The following is an 18,912-nucleotide window of genomic DNA, read 5'->3' on the forward strand; positions in this document are numbered from 1 at the left end:
CATCACACCAAACTGCCCAATGGCATGGGTCTAGAGAATGGGGACATATTTGCAAGTCCCTACCTTTCATGCTGGGAAGGTTTGTTTGAGAAGAAGAGCAGTTGTTTATTGGTCCCCGAGACCTCCAGTGGATCCCCAAAAGTGACTAGCACAACTCTGGGCCCTGATTCCTCCCTCCAGTGGATCCCCAGAAAGTGACTAGCACAGCAAGCTCCACACTCCCATGGGGAGGAGGCCTCTGCTTCTAATATCTCTGATATGAAACAGTGCCTCCAGGGAAAACAGTGCTCTGGCCAGGTCTTACATAGTTCCTTTCCTGCTTTAACCTCAGAAACTGAGTGGACGCCTTTGCTTCTTTTCAAGTGTATTTACTGTCATCTCTGGGTTTTGCTTCCAAATTGGCACATTTGGAAGGAATGAACCAGTCAGTTAATTGGCTGTGTGAATGATGAGGCAGTTGGTGAATTTGGGGCCTGTTTGAGCATATTCTCAACTGTAAACTGAGAAACAGAAGAAGTCATATAAACAAAAGAGTGTTCAGAAGTGTTTGGGTTGGCTGTCACCCTGCTACCTTGAATTCATGCTGGCCTATCCTGCTCTGAGATCATAAGTAAGTTTTCTTCAAGAAAGGGTCTATAGGGCTAGAGTTGTGGCTCAGTGATAGAGCCCTTGCCAAGCATGTGCAAGGCACTTGTTCAATCCTCAGCACCACATAAAAAATGAAAACAAAACAAAACAAAAAAAAACACAAAGTTGTAAAAAATTTTTTAAAAGCTTAAACCCATTTTTTTTTTTTTTTTTTTAAATCTGTGCTTGCTGTGGCAGGATTGCGGTTGGGATCAGGTGGATTGTTAGGGAGAGGCAATCTGGTGACCTGTAGACCATTGGAGTTTTGAACCGAGGCAGACCTGGTTCCGATCTCTGCTTATTGGCTGCATGACCTTGAGAAGTCACTGGTTTCTTTGAGCCTCAGTTTCCTGAAATATAAAACAGGCAGTCTAGTAGTACCTCCTTTATTGAGTTGTTATGAGGATTAGAGATGATGGATGTAAAATACCAGATAGTGTTTGGCAGGTACTGAATAAATGGAAGTTGTCATAATTGCCATAATTCTCCATTTTGAGACACCATTGATAATAATAATGGTATCAGTTTTGTCATTGATAATGTTAAAATATGCCTTTGAGTTAACTGAATCATTTTGGAAATATGACTTTAAATGTACACTCTTAAAAATTGTTTCTAGTGGCTCTCATTAATTAACATGCTTATATATGAGTTGTTTTTTCTGTATAAGCAGAGTTAGCAGTAAAAATGGGTGTTTTTCACATTAATGAAATTCTGCTGAAATGTTTGGTTGTAAGAAATTATGTATAAATTTAGGATTATGTGATACTTTTCATAAAGCGTATTATTTGTGCTCTTGATCCCTTTAGTACCTTTACACTGGCAGTATAATTTTACTCTTATCAAAGAGTAGTAGGTTTTTGTCTGTATTTCTCATTGGCTAAATCCATAGTTTTATTTTCCCTTGACAGATCATGTATTGCTGGAAGCTAAATAGCTAAAGACTTCTGACAATTAGATGTTTGTCATCTGAATACTCATCCTTTAGGCTTTGAAGATTCTGTGTCCGTTCCAGATTTTGGATTTCCACTCCCTTTAATCATATTGCATGTGATAAGTGATCTCTTGTACGTTCGATAGCTTTTCCTTTCAATATTGTTTCATAGTGGGATTTGGGTATGTGTTTGAAGTAATGTTAGGATGTTAATTTAAGTGAAAATTCAACTCTAGATAGTGTTAATTTTTGTAAGAAAATCAACTGAGTTCATAATCAAATAACCCGTGTTCATCTAAATCCTTACTTGAATAGTAATATGAGCTATATCATGACTTACTTCCCTGCCTACAGCCCACATATGTCTTTCAACATATATTATAAATTGCAGACATGAAAGTGGGAAAAAGCTGTGCATCTTAAACTAGGAGATGTATGGTGTTTTATTGTTAATGATAAGTGAAAGTAGCAGTGGCCTACTGGATAGGTTCTATAGTCAAAGTGGCTGGATTTGAATCCCATCTTCCTTACTTGAATAAGTACCCACCAGAATGTATGCACCACATGGTACAAGACTTTTTCTGTCTAATTTTCACTTTTACAGTAGTATGAGGTTTCTGGTTGACACAGAAAATATTTGTTGAATGAGTAAATAAAAGAATCTCTTTAAAGCTCAACTTTTTCATCTGTAAAAGGTAGTTACTGTGTAGTTTCTATCTGTAGAGATGTTCTAAGAATGAAATGAGATAACATTTGAGAAATGCCTAGAACACAGGAAGTGTTTGCTACTGTAAGATACTATTATTGCTGTTATTATTATTGTTACCACTGCTAAACTATTATTACTGTTACTGCTGCTAGTAATAAATGTTGACCTGGGCTTTTGTCAGGGGGAAGTTTTTTCCAGTGCCCATGTTGGTTGGGGCTATTGGTGTAACCTGGGGTTCAGTGCCTAGCAGCGGCTGGAGTGGTAGTGACCTCATGCTCCCCAGCTTCCCTAGCATCTCCAGTCCCGTCTGGGCCTCTCCCACAGCTCAGAGATTATGCTTCTTCCAACATTGCTCACTTTTTCCTGGACTCTCATCCTCCACTGAACTCATTGTCCTTGAAGCTGAGGATCCCATGGTTATCTTTGTGTCATGCACAATGCTGACACATGCCCTGGGAGGCGCCATGGAGGTGCTCAGCAGATGTTGTCTGAGGGAGTGTTGAAGCAGACAGGCTGGACTCTGGCCTGAGCTAGCTGAGGATTCAGGAATCATTTTAATATTTTCCAGAGAATAGGACAGATAGGTGAACTAGAGGGCAGGGGAAGTCTTTGGCCTTTGTCATTTCTCTCGTTTTTCCTTCTTGTGTTTTCTGTTTAAAAATCCCTGTTTCTTGAGAGAGGACAGATGGATCTGGTAGGTCTTATGGAATCTTACTGTTTCTTTGGATAGGACCCTCCCATCCCCACCCCACCTCACCCCCACCAAGTTAAAGCAAACCCCTCCCTGGCATCTGAGTTCTTTGCTTGGGTGGTGCAGTAGGGTCAGAGCTAAGCCTGTGAGCAGACAGCCTGCTGAGCATATTCTCCTTTGAGAGGTTTCGGTCTTGGGCATCCTTAATGTCTTAGGGAAAGGGTGAGCAACCTTCCAGCCTAACATACTCTAAGGAAAAAAGAAATGGATATGACTCCTGAGTCCTAGTGTGTTCTGCCATTGAATTGCTGCAGGACCTCGCCAGTTATTGGATTTCTCTGAATCTTTACTTTCTTAGTTAGTGAATGTTTTTATATCTTAGGAATCCCATGTTTCTTAGGAAACACCATCAAAGCTTTTCAGAGAGAGCTCTGAGTGAGTACTGGTGGGAAATGGCCTGCATTTTAGGTATAGGTCAGAAAGAAATTAGTTGAGGCTCTTTAAAAAATTAGACTATGTGTTTTAATGAGAACTACAGATTAGTGCTGTACTGCATGTCAGGAGCCAGATTGTAGCATTTTATGTTCTGGTAGGGACTGTGTCTTTGTCTTCCAGGATCATTAGTGCTGTATGCCCTTCTGTCTGAATTTCTAGCTTTGGCTGAGGGATGCAGGCTGCTGGCTGTGGGATGCAGGCTGGGCTTTAGTGATTGCTGTGGGATGTGTTATCTGGTGACCAAGTAGGTACCTTTCACTGTCTAGGCAGAGCTGTGGGCAGCCCTGCCATCTTCTAAGGTCAGTTGCCAGCTTCTTAGCCTGCAGGTGGTGATTTGGCCTGGGATCCTGCCTCTGTGTTCCTCTTTTGACTTTTCTTTGGAGAGAGCAACTCCATAATCAACTATGTGCAGAATACCACAGAACTATGAGCAAAAATTTACCACTGTGACCCACTGTTCTCCAGGCACATTTTGCACATTTTTTTTAAAGATGAAGTTTGTATTGTGGTAAGTTCATAGAGAAGTAAAATGTATGAAGCTCAGCACTTTACAAAGTAAAATGTCCACATAACTAGCACCCACATCAAGAAGCAGATCCAGGGCTCCTTTCCTCTCAGTACACCAGGCCCAGGAAGGGTAATTACTTCTTCTACCCTAGGTGAGTTTTACCAGTTCTGGAACTTTATATAATTGTAATAATGGAATACAAATACTTTTGTATTTGATTTCTTTTGTCCAGCATACTGTTCAGCATATCTCTTTTAATCTCCACAGTGACTTGCAAGGCAGAGGTTATTGTCTCTGTTTTGCAGAGGAGGAAAGAAACTAAAGTTCAGTGAGGGACATAATTTATTAGCATCAGATAGCTCTGTGATTTGAAGCTGTGTCTGCCTTTTAAGACCCTGCCCTTCTTCAGTGCAGCACCCTGATAGGAGGATACAGGGATGAATGATACCTAGTCATTACTCTTCTGTAGCTCCTCTTTGGGTGGGCAACATACTGGAAATATGTATCTATACTATGTGACTGAAAGAAGTTATTGCTTATAATCAAAGATCAAAGAAAACACCTTGGACTACTTTACTCCCAGTTGTTGGGTATGAAAGGCATCATGGAAAAGGAAATATCTGAGCTCAAACTTGGAATGTGAAGTTAGGATTTTGGAAAGCCATTTATCTTGGAGGATAGTAGGAATAAAGACATAGAAGTCAGGAATGCTTATTGTGTTTGGGAGAGGGAGTACCCTGTGTAATGAGAATTGAGGATATTTAAAGAGGGGATTGTGGGAGATGAGGCTGATTATGGAGTAGGGGTCTGTAAAGAGGGAACCTCCTTCTTTAGGTTCATGTCAACTGTGTCCCATTAAACCACAATATTGCAAGGTGTTTATAGGTGCCCTCTCACAGTTAGCTGGGGAATATTTGGGAAAGTAGTTGGTCACTTTCTGCCTCATTTTGTCCTTTTGTAAGTGAACAACCTAGCTCTTCTGCATGGCACTTGTGAATATGAGATGAAGCAACTACAAGAAAGAGCTCTTGGGTGTTATACAAAACCTTGAGATAATGGTGTTGTCAGATAGATACATGCAATTGGGTAGGTTTCAAGGGGACGGGGGAGCCTTCAGACCAGGACATCTCCCAGCTAGTGGTTTAACAATTGGCTTTCCAAAAAACAAGTAAATAAACAAATAAAGAACAGAGTAAAATCTAAAAGCCCTGATTCATTTGATGATTCACTTGCTGATTGCCACAGTGTAAATATATTCACCAAGGCTAATTTCAAACCACCAGGGTAATGTCAATAAACCCTCAGTTGGGAAGAGACATGAACAATGAGCTCCAACTGCCCACCGTTGTCCCTGTGTTGTACGTGACTGTGAGGTGGGAATATGGCTACTGTAGCTCTTGTTAAGTTTTCCTTTAAGAAACAAAACCAGGAGGCTCTCAAAATCATTCTTGTGTCTACAAGTGCCATCTTCTTGATTTAAAAACATGGCAGCAGATTGGGCCAGTGTTATTGCCTCAATCCCTGGGAAAGGAACAGGATCCTCAAAGTTGATGTCCCAGGAGGGTGTGGAGGGCTTCATTGGTATTATAGAATTAAGAACTTGGTTCCCAAATACAGTAGTCTGCCCAGGGTGTTCAACTAATTCTGCCTCTTAGAGGCACTATTGCATAACATTTGAACCTTGGTTTTGGGGGTTAGAACTGAATTCACAGCCCAGATCCACTACTTCCTGCTGGTGTGACCTTGAACAACTAGCTATCTCTCTGAGGCTATTTCCTCATCTGTAAAATGTGAACAGTAACACCTTCATAGAATTATTTTTGTGGATTAAATGAGATCATGCATGTAAAAATGTCTAGCATTGTATGTGTTATTGATAAGATTAGTCCTCCTTCAATCCTGACTAACAAATAAGGTCCTGCAGGACCTAGTCCCCCCATCTCATTTGTCAAAGTTAGCTTCTCCCCCATTTTGATAACAGTCACCCTTAACTTGACCCCTCATCTTGCCAAATCATCAATCACCCTGCCTTTTTAACTTGAGTTCCCCTTCTTGATTTTTAAAAAACATTTTGAAAGCTAGAATCCATCATTTTTTCTTTTTTCTTTTTAAAATTTATTTTAATTAGTTATACATGACAATAGTATTGTGCACTTTGATATTTTATATATAAATGGGGTATAATTTCTCATTTTTTCTGATTGAATGTGTTGTAGAATCATATCGGTTATGCAGTCATATATGTACGTAAGGTAATAATGTCTGCTTCATTTCTACTATCCTTCCTATCCTCATATCCCTTCCCTTCCCTTCATTCCCATCTACCTAAAATAACTCTTGTTTTCCCCTGGCACATGCCCACCCCCCCACCCCCATTGTGAATTAGCATCCACATATCAGGTCCAACCTGCCTTGGCTGCTTGTCTAACCAGAAGGTGGGGTGGAAGGATCCAGTTAATCTGGTGTCCTCTGGCCAAGTCTTGTGCTTATATCAGAAGTATGGTGACTTGTGAACTGTAAAGTCTTTTTCTCTAACTCTTCTGCACATAACAACCTTGTAGCACCCAAGAAATTGTGAGTGAGGAAATGATATTATTTCTTTGTTTGAAAGTGAAACCCCAAGCCTGTCTTGTGGGTAGCTGATTATTTTCTCATGGGATCCACGAAAGGTATTATCATTTGAGAGAACATCATCCTGCCCTGCTTAGATTTTAGAGCAGGAGTTAACAAATTTTTCCAACAAAGGTCCAGATAGTGAATATTTTAGTTTTGTGGGTTAATAGATTCTCGGCTCTGCTGTTGTAGCAAGAAAGCAGCCCAGATGGTCTGTAAACACATGAGTATGGCCATGTTCCAGTATAATTTTATTTACCAAAGCAGGTGCAGGATTTGGCTCCTGGGCTGTAATATGTCAAGGCTAGTAGGCATTTGAGAGGCAGCTAAGAGTATGAGCATTAGAGCTAGGTTTGTTCTGCCTCTTTTCTAGCTCTGGGACTTGGGCAAATCACTTTATAAAGGGTAAGAGAAACTAATCATTGGATTATCATGAGAATTCAGGAAGATAATGTCTACAAAGAGTCCTTTATGGGAAGGGCTATTGGGAATGACATTGGATACTTTGAAGGCAAGCTATTTAAATGTTTATTTGCTTGTTTCTTTTTCAAACATGAAATCTAAATGAAAAAAATATATATACATATGTGGCCTTCTCTAGCTGCTAGAAGGTCACTGCTATTGCTGACCGCTGTGGCTTTTCATGGCTGAGTAGGTAAACAGTGCAACTAAGCGGAACCTGTTAGACTAGTCAAGCCAAAAATGGAGATAAGGTTAAATATCGACTTTGGTAGACTCAGCTTGCTTTTTAGCTTTTATAGCAATGATTAGGCTGGTCGATGGGGGAAGAATGTGATCAATAAATCAACCCTACTACTCAAGGACTTGTACTTCATTGTTCAGCAAAGCTTTGTCAGCCAGCCACTTGGAGCTTTACTTGGCAGTGTGTGGGAAGGAGGCCCAGAGACAGAGCAAATACCCTTCTCCTCCTGCAAAAGCTCTTGGTCTGGTGGAGGGGAGTAGGAAGAAGTGTGGATAACCACATGCAAGGCAGAATATTAATGTGGCCGCCCATCTCCTCTTTCAGCAAGGCCAGCTTCTCCATCAGCCTCCAGCTCTGCCCTCCTCGCCAAGGTTCCAGCCCCGCGTTCCCAGTCATGCTCTCTGCTGTAGCCTGGGCAGGTCCCACCCTACTCCCTACGACTTATTAAGAACTTATGTGTCCATTCATTCATTAAAATAGTATTTGAATATATATTATGTGCCAGCAAATAGGACAAGGTCCCTGTTCTCATGGATCTTTTAATAAAGGGCTGGTGGGGAAAACACATTGACAAAACAATGCTGTGAGGGTAAGGACCATAATTGTAGGAAAGTTTGTATTTTTGAAATGTTCTAGGCAAGGAGGATTTCCATGGTGTTTATAGGCTTATATCAGGATATAGGTTATTTTATTCAGAAATGTGAGCCAACTACATAGACAGACACACACATGTACACACATTGCTCCTTTCCTTTTGCTGTGTTCCATAAAAACAACAAAAAAATTATTTATGGCACACCATGTGATGTTTTGAAACATGTATACATTGTATAATGTTTAAGTCAGGGTAAACTTCAGTGTCTCCTCAAAGTATCTTTTCGTTATGATTCAAAATTTTATGATTCTTTATGATTCAAAATCCTGTTCTCTAGCTTTTTAAAAAAAATAATCTATTTTTTTAGTTGTAGTTGAACACAATACCTTTATTTCACTTATTTATTTTTATGTGGTGCTGAGGATTGAACCCAGTGCCTCACACATGACAGGTGAGTGCGATACCACTTGAGTCACATCCCCAGCCCTGTTCTCTAGCTTTTTGAAATGTATAGTCCATTATCGATAGTCACCCTACTGTACAGTGCTTGCTACACCAGAGTTTCTTACTCCAATCTAACTTCATATCAACTGATCAACCTCTCCTTACCATTTGTCTCTGTTCCCTTCTTTACCTTTCTGACAACTTTATGATTCCTTGCCCAATTAAAGTTATGCCTGGGCTGGGGATGTGGCTCAAGTGGTAGCGCGCTCGCCTGGCATGCGTGCGGCCCGGGTTCGATCCTCAGCACCACATACAAACAAAGATGTTGTGTCCTCCGAAAACTAAAAAATAAATATTAAAAAATTCTCTCTCTCTCTCTCAAAAAAAATAAATAAATAAAAAAAGTTATGCCTGTTCAGACTTAAGATGTATCTAGGAAATAGAACTAAGAATTTTAGGTACAAAGCATTATTAACGTAGCAAACATAAAGAAAAAATAAGTTAAGAGAAATTGGAATTTTTTTTCTCTTAGTAGATAAGCTTTTATTTCAACTTTATGTCAGGTTGTAAATTTTATTGCCCCATCTATCATTTTCCCTTATAATTTATCTTTTTTTCTTCACTTTTTATTTTGAGAACATCGAACATATTGTAAAGTTTGAAGAATGAACATCTACATACTTTTTACTGAGATTCACTAGTTAATATTTTGCTTTATTTTTCTCTCTACAGACTTGATGTCTCATTTTGATGAACCGTTTATCAGTAAATTGTAGATACATGATACTTCACTCCTAAATATTTTAGTATGCACCTCCCAGACGTTATTTTCTAACCATAAAATCATTTTTATGCCAAAGAAATTTAACATTGATAACATAAGTGTTGTCTACCAAATAATCAGTATTCAGATTTTCCTAATGGTCCCCCTATTTCTTTTTAATCCATAATCCAAAGGTTTGTGTATGGTAGTTAGTTATCATGTCTCAAAATCTCATTAATCTATAACCATCCCCTTGATTCTTTTTCGTTTTTCATTATATTACATTTTGAAGAATTCAGCCCAACCATCTTGTAGAGGCTCCAAACTGATTTGTCTGATTGTCTCTGTACTATAACATTCAGGTTAAACATTATCATAAAAATACACATTGGGGGTACTGTGTCCTCTTCATTAAATCACAATCAGGAATGTAAGTTTGTCCTATTATTGGTGGTAAGTTTGATCCCTTGTTTAAGGTGATATTCGTCTGTTCTCCTGTTTGAGGGTATCTTTCCCCCGATGTGTAAATAAATCTTTGGGATGATAATTTGTGAATTTCTTGTTTCACAAAAACTTTTGATTCTAGCTTTCATTGGTGATCCTTGCTGAATCAGTTATCACATTGGTGGTTTTTGCAAAATACTGTTTTTCTAATTTTGTCATTCCTTCTCATTTACCACTTTTCTAAAGAAGAGCCCTTCTGATACTTTTCAAATTATCCTAGGAATTAATGGTTTCTTTATAAAATTTATTGTATTGTAATCCATTACTATATTTTTAAAATTAAGATTCTGTTGAGGTATGGTTTGCACACAGTGAAATGTACAGATATTAAGGTACAATCTGATTAGTTTTGACAAATGTGTATGACATATAGTGTCTACCCTATAAAGATACATATCCATTACCTCCAAAAATCTTTGGCCTCTTCCCTAGTCATTTCCTGAAATCTCACCCCACCAGAACAGCCCTGATCTCATTTTTTCATTATTCTCTTTGATGTTTGAGTTGTTCCAAGTGTTGGCAGTGAAGGTCCCATCCATTTATTTCTGTGACCTTTTGGCATGTCCTCTTTAATCTGAGAGCACTTTTTTCCCCTTTTTAAATTTGTTCTAATTAGTTATACAAGACAGATGCATTTTTTGATTCATTGTACACAAAGAGAGCACAACTTTTCATTTCTCTGATTGTACACAATGTAGAGTCGCATCATATGTGCGGTCATTCATGTACTTAGGGTAATGTTCATCTCATTCCACCATCTTTCCTTCTCCCATACCCCCTCCCCTCTTCCCAGAGTTCCTCCATTCTTCCAACATGTGCCCCCCCCCACCCCGCCCACTTTCCACCATTATCAGAGAGAACATTTGGCCTTTGTTTTTTGGGGATTGGCTTAGCATGATATTCTCCAACTCCATCCATTTACCTGCAAATGCCATAATTTTATTTTCTTCTAATGCTGAGAAATATTCCAGTGTGTATACCACAGTTTCTGAGAGCACTTTCTTGTTTTCATGTACAAGAAGGCGTCTTATTTTATTCTTTTTGAAAGCTGAAACCAATAATAGAGATGATATTTTAATAACTTCTTTGTTAGTGAACTTTAGGTTGTTCCTTTTTTGTCCTTTTATGAAAGTGCTGCAGCAAACATCTTGGACACTTGTTCTTGTGCTCTTCTATGAGTGTTTTTGTAGTCTAGGGCTCTAGAAGTGGCCTTTCTAGGTCACAATATGCACATTTACACTTTTGATTGATATTGCCAAATTCTGCCCTCTTCTCTTAAAAAGCCATATTTATCTAGTAAATTTCCACTGACATTACTGGTTTCCCCACAGCCTCACCAACACTGTTTTTTTTTTTTTTTTCCTGTCTGTGCATGGTGGTGCAGAGTTTGAATTTAGACTTAGCTTTGAGCAAAATAAACATCCAAACCACCTATCCTCTTTTTGGTTCCAAGCCCTCCAGTTTTGATTTACATAGAAATGAAATCTCTCCTCAAGAGAGAAGTTAAATCCAAGGAGAAATGTCTGCCCTTCTCTGTATTCGGTGTCACAGTCATCATCACAGCCAGCTGCAGGCAGAAGGCCTTCTTACGATTTTCATTTTGCACTGAATGTGCAGGGGAGATTAGAGAGGAGAGCAATGCTGGAGGAGTGTGGCATTGCCCCCAGGACATCTGGTCCTCTGCAGCCACCTTTAAACATTTGGTTCACAGTTATTGCTCTATATTTCTACCCTTAAATAACTATTGGAACTGATTTTTATTTTAGAATGAACCACGATGATTCTACATTGGGGAGAGCAGGTTTATTGTAGGCATATATGTGCGTATTCACTCTTGAGAACATATAATAAAAAAGCTTTTGTTTTATTTTAAACGTTGAATCTTATGTTAAACACTTTTGCAGATGAATTATAACTTTTTTCTTTTTATAGATTGAGCAAGTTATTTGAAAGTGTTCCTTCTTTTCTTTATAGGTGTTTGAAGCTGTGATTTCCTGGATCAATTATGAGAAAGAGACCCGTTTAGAGCATATGGCAAAACTGATGGAACACGTCCGACTCCCTCTCTTGCCCAGGGATTATCTAGTGCAGGTGCGTGCTGGCCTGTCCACCGAAGCCTCAAGGGACAGCAGAGGCCACTCTGGTTGCACGGCATAGTTGAGATCAATAGATCTTCTGTGTGTGTTGGGGGCACCAACCAACTGAGTTAAGTTTGAAGTAGAGCTTAAAAGCATAGGTTTGAGGATAAGCTGTGTAGGTTTCAGTCCATGCTCCACTACTTACTAGTTTTGAGTTTTTATTCAAGCCTCAGTATCTCCTTCCAGAAACAAGTTGTCGGTATGTAAGCCTGAAGCCTGGCTTAACAAGTGTTCTATAAAATTAGCTGCTTTCCCCATAGATGCCTAAAGCCAGAAGAGTCATTTTCATAATATTTCTATGTTACCCTTCTGCTCTAAACAAGTTGGAGCCCAACTCAGGACTGTGAAAATCAGCTTTTCACAGGTGCCTAGAACACAGACTACCTCTACTTCTTCCAAGAAAGGAAAGAAAATTTTAAAATTATGGGATGTCCCTCTAGTGCCACCTATATCCTTACTTAAACCTTGTAATCAGCCTGTGAGGCAAATATTATAACACTCTATTTACCACTTTGGCCCTTGAGGCTGTGGATTGGGTTGCCCTCAGGGGTCACCAACCACCTGGGGAGAGTCAGGATTCAAATCCACAGCAGCCAGACCCTGAGGCACATGGTTCTGCCAGCTGCCACCTTTGTTGCTCTTTATTCCATTTCCCCATTACATGGCTCATTTTGAACAGTAGTAAGTGGCATTAGATACTCTTACAAGCAGGGAGTCAAAGCTTAAAATATGTGAACCAAACTAAACATTGAGGAAGTAGGCCACCCCTCAGCTGTCCTGGAGGGTCTCTGGAAGGAAGGAAAGGTATGATGCAAGAATTAATGAGGAGGCTTAGCAGTCTGACAGCCAGCTCCTGTTATCCTGTGCCATACTTAACCCCTTGAAACCTCAGTTTTCTCATCTGGTCAATATAGCACTTGCCCTGGTAGGATTGTTTGGAGCAAAATGAGATGGTCCACATAAAGCCTGTCACACAGTGATCAGTGAATACTAGTTAATATTACCGCTGTCCTTGGGACTATGAGTACCATGCTGTTCTTGTGAGCACTTGTAAAGTCCTCTGCTCCTGACGCTGCTGGCCATAGGCCTAAGGGGTCAGTACAATGTCCTCTGAATCTGTACACCTCAGCCTTCTTTGCAGCACTGAGGGACACCCTTGAAGCCTTTATAAGGACCCTGCATGCTACCTTGGAGGATACTAGTGCCACCTGGTGGCATGGTATCCCTGCTGTAGGAAAGGGAAGCAGAGGGACTGAACTTGCCTCTCATTGACACAGTAGGTTTTCCCACTGTCCTGTGGGAAACTGTCTGAAGGCAGGGTGGGCAGCCAGGGACCTGGGTTCCAGTGAAAGGTAAAGGGGACTTAGAGACCTCCATTAAGTGTCCACGACTAACAAAGATATTAGGAGATAGTTCCTGGATTATTATGGCAAAATACAGTCTGGACCTGGAAAAGGAGGAGGTCAGAGGCACTGGGTGTGAGAACTGTTGTATGGGACTCCTTTTCTAAAAGGACTTTTATTAGGCCTCACAGGGTGAACACTTTTGGGAAAGGATGTTTCCTCAGCATTCATTTGCCCTTGAAACTTCAGACCTGCTGGGGATGGCTGACCATGATGCAAGAAGAAGGGAGAGAGGGAAAACTCTTGCAACCAACACTGCCTGGAATCTGCGCCTCACAATAGCTAAAGTTAATTAGGCTTTTACTAAGCATTTTTAGATATTCTAAATTTATAACATGCTGTGTTTTGATAATAAACACATACACATATTTAACATAAACTTTGTGATTTTTTTTTTTTTTTTTTGATACCAGGGATTGAACCCAGAGGTGCTTAACCACTGAGATACCTCCCTAGCCCTTTTTAATATTTTATTTAGAGACAGGGTCTTTCTGAGTTGCTTAGGGCCTTGCTGAGGCTGGCTTTGAATTCTTGATCTCCCTACCTCAGCTTCCCGAGCCACTGGGATTATAGGCGTGTTCTACCATGCCTGTCAAACTTTGTGATTTTGACTGTTTTTGAGTATATGATACAGGGCATTTATTATATTCACAGTGCTGCACAACCATCACCATATCCATTTCCAAAACTTTCATCATCCCACATTGAAACTCTGTACCTATGAACTCTCTAGGGGGGAGCTTTTAGTTCAAGCTGAATGAATTCTTTGGGAAAAGTAGCTGCTTGAGCAATTTTCCTTTCTCCCTAGCTTTTCTAGAGATTTTCTCCCACCCCTTTTATTTTTTAACCCCCCCCACATTTATGATTTGTACCATCCTGGTTTAGGCCCCTAATGGGAAGGTTAAAAAAAATATCTTTCAAGGCTGTAGGGAGTTTTCTTGGGGAAGAAGATGCCCAGAGGTGGCAGAGGCTTTGACTTGCCAATTCTTCTTTTTCCTGCCAGCTCCAGCGTTGCCCAGTGGATGATGACCCTGGCCCTATTTTCATTCTTAGCAATAGATGGGGTCCCAGGAGAGGCTCAGCCAGGCCTTGTACTGATTGTTTGGAGGGTTGAGATGATTGAAGTGGGAGCCCTTTCTCATTCTGTGATTGGACTTGAATCAGGTCCAATCCTCAGGTCAGAAACCTTGTCTTATTCATCATTTTCTTCCTGGGGGCCAGCACAGGGCTGCCCAACCAGGAGACATCCAATCAGTGTTAGCTGTTGAATGGAATTGATGTTTCCCACCATCAAGTGGCCTCAGAAGACCCTGCTGTTCATTCCAGATATGTCACATAGTGATATGAACTGGGCTGAAGAGATGCTATTTAAGAGCCAGAGTACCAGAATGCACCCTTGCCTGCTTATGGAGCATGTAGGCTTGCATTTGCTGAAGTCCTGCTTAGGTCCTGAGGTCTGAATACCAGGTAGAGAAGCGAGATCCCAGTGTAGATGGGGTATCAGATGAGGTCAGTAGATGGGATTTTGTATAGGACATTCTTTCTTCTCTAGTGTCAGTACTCAGTTAGAGCCTCACTGGCCAGTTTTCTCCCTGAAACTTTTGCTATAAGACCATCTTGACCATCTTATTTTACCAGTGCCTTCAAAGTTTGTCCCTTGGATCCTGTCTTCTTTCTTCTTTCCCTCCCTCCCTCCCTCTTCTGTCAGATCTCTGACCATTTGCCCTACACATTATAAAGCATTCAAACCAAGAGGAATGTGGGAAGAGATTTTCAGGCAACTCCTTATTTTTTATTTTGCATGAATTCATCTAAACCTCAGCGTACAAGCAAACAAAACTAATGGGGTTCTAGGTGCTTTTAATACACCTGTTTTACAGACGAGAAAACTGAGGATCAGAGATGAATGGTGCAGCTGGGATTTGCATCCCTGTCTTAGGCCAGAGCTTGATTACTTAATCCTGTGCTCTTAAAATCCAGGAGGTGAGCACTAAGTTATAACTCTGTGGATCTTTCTCTTTGGGTGTGAGATGAGATGATACAGAAATGAATGAGAGAATGCAGGAATGACCCACCCCAGAGACAGGGCTTAAGAAATGGGGCCAGGCTCTGTTCCAGTGTTACCTGTGGGTTGTTACCTCCAGACAGTTGAAGAAGAGGCTTTGATAAAGAATAACAACACCTGTAAGGACTTCCTCATCGAGGCCATGAAATACCATCTGCTCCCCCTGGATCAGAGACTCTTGATTAAGAACCCTAGAACCAAGCCCAGGACTCCAGTAAGCCTGCCTAAGGTAAGCCCCAGCCTGGCCACTGCCCAGAGTCAGGACCACATCCTAGAAAAATGCTTTTCCATTCACACTCCACATCCTTCCTCACTCCTGCCTACCCTACCTACATCTTGGTTGCATTTAAGACCTAGGACACAGAATCTGCTGGTTCCTTTGGCTAGTACTCCTCTCTTCTGGGGTATTCCTTTCCTAGGAGTTTCAAGGAAAACTCCAGTGTCATTGGGGGTGAGAATAACTCATAACTCTTCCATCCTGCCCCACCTTCTCATTTCATGCCACAGTTTGTGCTTCCTTCCTATTAAAAGAGGGATGGCTCTGTTGGTCTTCGCTTAGTGACAGCCATAAACATTCTTATAGTGTAAAAAAAAAAAAAAAAGTCCCAGTTCGGTTCCTCTCTCACCACAGGGAGGGACATAAAGAACCATTAGGGCTGCCAGAGAAGAGAAGGGGCCTTGAAGAATCCCAACAGGTAATGAAGTAGGGGGAGGAAGTAGGGGAAATGAGAACTTGTGAAGAAGCAGCCAGCAGAGGGAAGGACGAGCACAGGAGGGGACCCTCTGGTTGAGAGGCTTGCTGACTGCTTGGTTCTCGGTAGGGTTCTTGCCTCTGGCCCTCAGGTCCCTTATTTGCAGAGAAAGGGATATAGCAATTGATCAGTCTTTCTGGGATCCTGACATAGTGTTGTCTGGGGGAAGGTCCCAGGCAACATGGGAGGGAAGTTGGGAGGAGAGAATGACACAGTGGGTAGCACAGGAAATTATTTAGGCCCTTGCTTTGTTGTCAACCTCCCCTCTCTAGCTGGCTGCCATCCTCTTTGCCTGCTGCTTCTAAGAAAGTTCCATAGGGATAGAGAACAATAGGTTTTGTTGTCCAAAACTTGATGTTGGGATTCTCTGAGGTTTGAAGTTCCTTCTTTACACTCTGTTCCATGACCCTGGATCATGGGGAATAGAGTGGTGGCAATGTGAACAACTATCACAAATGTCCCAGATAATAATATAAACAGCTGATCTTAAGTGCACGTTATGGGCTAAGCCCTAAGTGAGGGTGTCACATACATAGCTTTTTATTTTCATGATACTGGGGATTGAAACCAGGCCCTTGCACACACTGAGGAAACACTCTACCACTGAGCTACATCCCCAGCCCCTTCTAAAATTTTTATTTTACTTTGAGTCAGGGTATTGCTAAGTTGCCTAGGCTGCAATCCTCCTGCCTCACCCCTCTACCCCCCACCCCCCCTTGTCATCCCCCCTCACCCCAAGTTGCTGGCATTACAGTGTACATCACCATGCCCAGCTCACATGTGTATCTCATTTAAACTTCACACCCCAAGAGGTAGAGACAAGTTATTACCCAGGTCTACAAAGAAGGAAATTGAGGTGATTTGTCCTGACATCACCACTGTTAATGTGGTAGAACCTATGTTTTCACTGAGTAACCCTCACCCTCCAAACCCTCTGTGAACTCTGTCCTTCTGTACCTAGCTTTGCCTGTGTATCTGATAGTGTACACTTAGTTGTCTTCCCATGTGTCCAATGCTGGTCAGAGGAAGGTGCAGCCTCAAGGAGAGGGCCTTGGCCTGTCTGGCCATTTGTCTGGCTGCAACTTGATGCCCTTTTTAATTTTGTTGTTGAAATTTTGCATTGAAACATCTTATATTTTTTTTTAAATAAAAGTAATTTAGCTTTCTTTAACAATAGAAGTTTGTGCTCATTGTAGTTTATTTAAAGGATGCTACAATGTAAAAATAAAATTAAGGTCACCTGAACTCTCTCCCAGGGACAATCACTGCTACTATTTTGGTGAGTTATCTTTCCAACATTTATCTCTGTACACTTACTCACAAATAGATGAAAATGTATACTTTCAGATTAACGCTCTTGTTATACAGATTGAAATGTTTTCCCCCACTCAACTATATGCCATAGATTACTTTTAATGTGATATCAACATGGGTGAAACCAGCATTTAAATTGTAATGGGTACATAGTATTTGTGTTTTCTGTACCTATGTATTTAATTGTCCTCTCTTGGTGGACTTTGCAGTATTTTCCATTTTTTATATTATGAACATTTCTGTGCCAAATATTCTTTATAAGATGACATTTTGTTTTAGTTTGCATTGCTTTAATTGTGAGATTAATCTCAGTTTCATATGACTATTGTCCTTTGTATTTCTGTTGGGGGGAATCTCTTTTCGTGTCCTTGCCCATTTTTCTGTTGCATTGTGTTTTTTATTAATAGTTTTAAAGGGCCCTTTCTACATTAAAGAGATGAGGCCTCTGTATGTATGTACTTCAAGTATTTTCTTCTTAGTTTACAGGTTACTTCTTAACTTTGTAGCATTTTCTCCCAATCTGCCTTATCTTTTCATTTTCTTAACAGTATCTTTGGAAGAGCAGATTTAAATTCTTTTTGATAATTTAAATTAATAGGGAAAGATTATATGTATTTGTCATGTACAACAGGATGATTTGAAATATGTGTACATTGTTGAATAGCTAAATTAAGCTAGCTAACCTATGCATTACCTCACATACTTATCATTTTTTAGAGTGAGAACATTTAAAATTTACTCTTTTATTGATTTGCAACACTATAACAATACAACTAACTATAGTTACCATATTGTACAACAGAGCTCTTGAGCTTATTCCTCCTGTCTAAACAAAATTTTGTATCCTTTGATCAATAGCTTTCCAACCCTGCTCCTTCCCCTCATCTCTTAGGAACCACCATTCTACTCTGCCTCTGGAAGTTTGCTTTTTCAAGCTTATGCATCTATGAGAGATCATGCAATATATATTGTTCTGGCCTGGCTTCTTTCACTTATGTCCTTCAGATCCAACTATGCTGTAAATAATAAGGTGTACTTCTTTTTAAAGCTGGAGTGATATTCCACTGTGCATACACACCACATTTTTCTTATCTCCTTGTCCATTGATGGACAAAGGATGACTCTATCTTTTAGCTATTGTGAATAATTTGCAGTGAATACAGGAGTGCAGAGTATATTTGCGCATACTGATTTCAGATATATCCTCAGTAATGGGGTTGCTGGATTGTATAATAGTCCTACTTTTAATTTTTTGAGTAATCTCCATTTTCTTTTTCATAATGGCTATACCAAAGTACAGAAATTATTATTTTTTTTCAGTTTTGTTGTTATAGTTTGTTTTGTATTCTATCTTTAAAAAAAATCTTTGTCTCGCCTAACATCACAAAGATTTTCTCCTGTATTTTCTTCTTGAAGTTTCAAAGTTTTAGATTTTACATTTCCGTCTATAGTCCATTTTGAGTAGTTGGTTTTTTTAAAATATGGTATGAGAGTTAAGAATCAAGTTTGATTTATTTTGCATGTTAATATACAGTTGTTTCATACCATTTATGGGAAAGATTCTTCTTCCATCAAAGTACTTCACTTTTGTTGTAAATAATTAATTAACACATAATAATAATATATGTGTTAGTCTATTTCTGGATTCTGTACT

The 18,912-nt window shown here is 40.1% G+C and overlaps 1 protein-coding gene across 3 annotated transcripts in view; it reads left to right on the forward strand.

Annotated features, from left to right (window-relative positions):
- Klhl3 (kelch like family member 3) overlaps positions 1-18,912 on the forward strand; it is a 108,018-nt gene that overhangs the window by 60,535 nt on the left and 28,571 nt on the right. For all 3 annotated transcript variants that reach the window (XM_058585988.1, XM_046465828.2, XM_046465830.2), the window contains 2 exons: positions 11,561-11,677; positions 15,272-15,421. In XM_058585988.1, coding sequence (XP_058441971.1) covers positions 11,561-11,677; positions 15,272-15,421 — 267 coding nt within the window. The remainder of the gene's footprint in view (positions 1-11,560; positions 11,678-15,271; positions 15,422-18,912) is intronic.

This window comes from Marmota monax, unplaced genomic scaffold (assembly GCF_021218885.2).
Source record: "Marmota monax isolate L192 unplaced genomic scaffold, Marmota_monax_Labrador192_F-V1.1 WCK01_AAM20220418_F8-fsc00097, whole genome shotgun sequence".
Lineage (NCBI taxonomy): Eukaryota > Metazoa > Chordata > Mammalia > Rodentia > Sciuridae > Marmota > Marmota monax.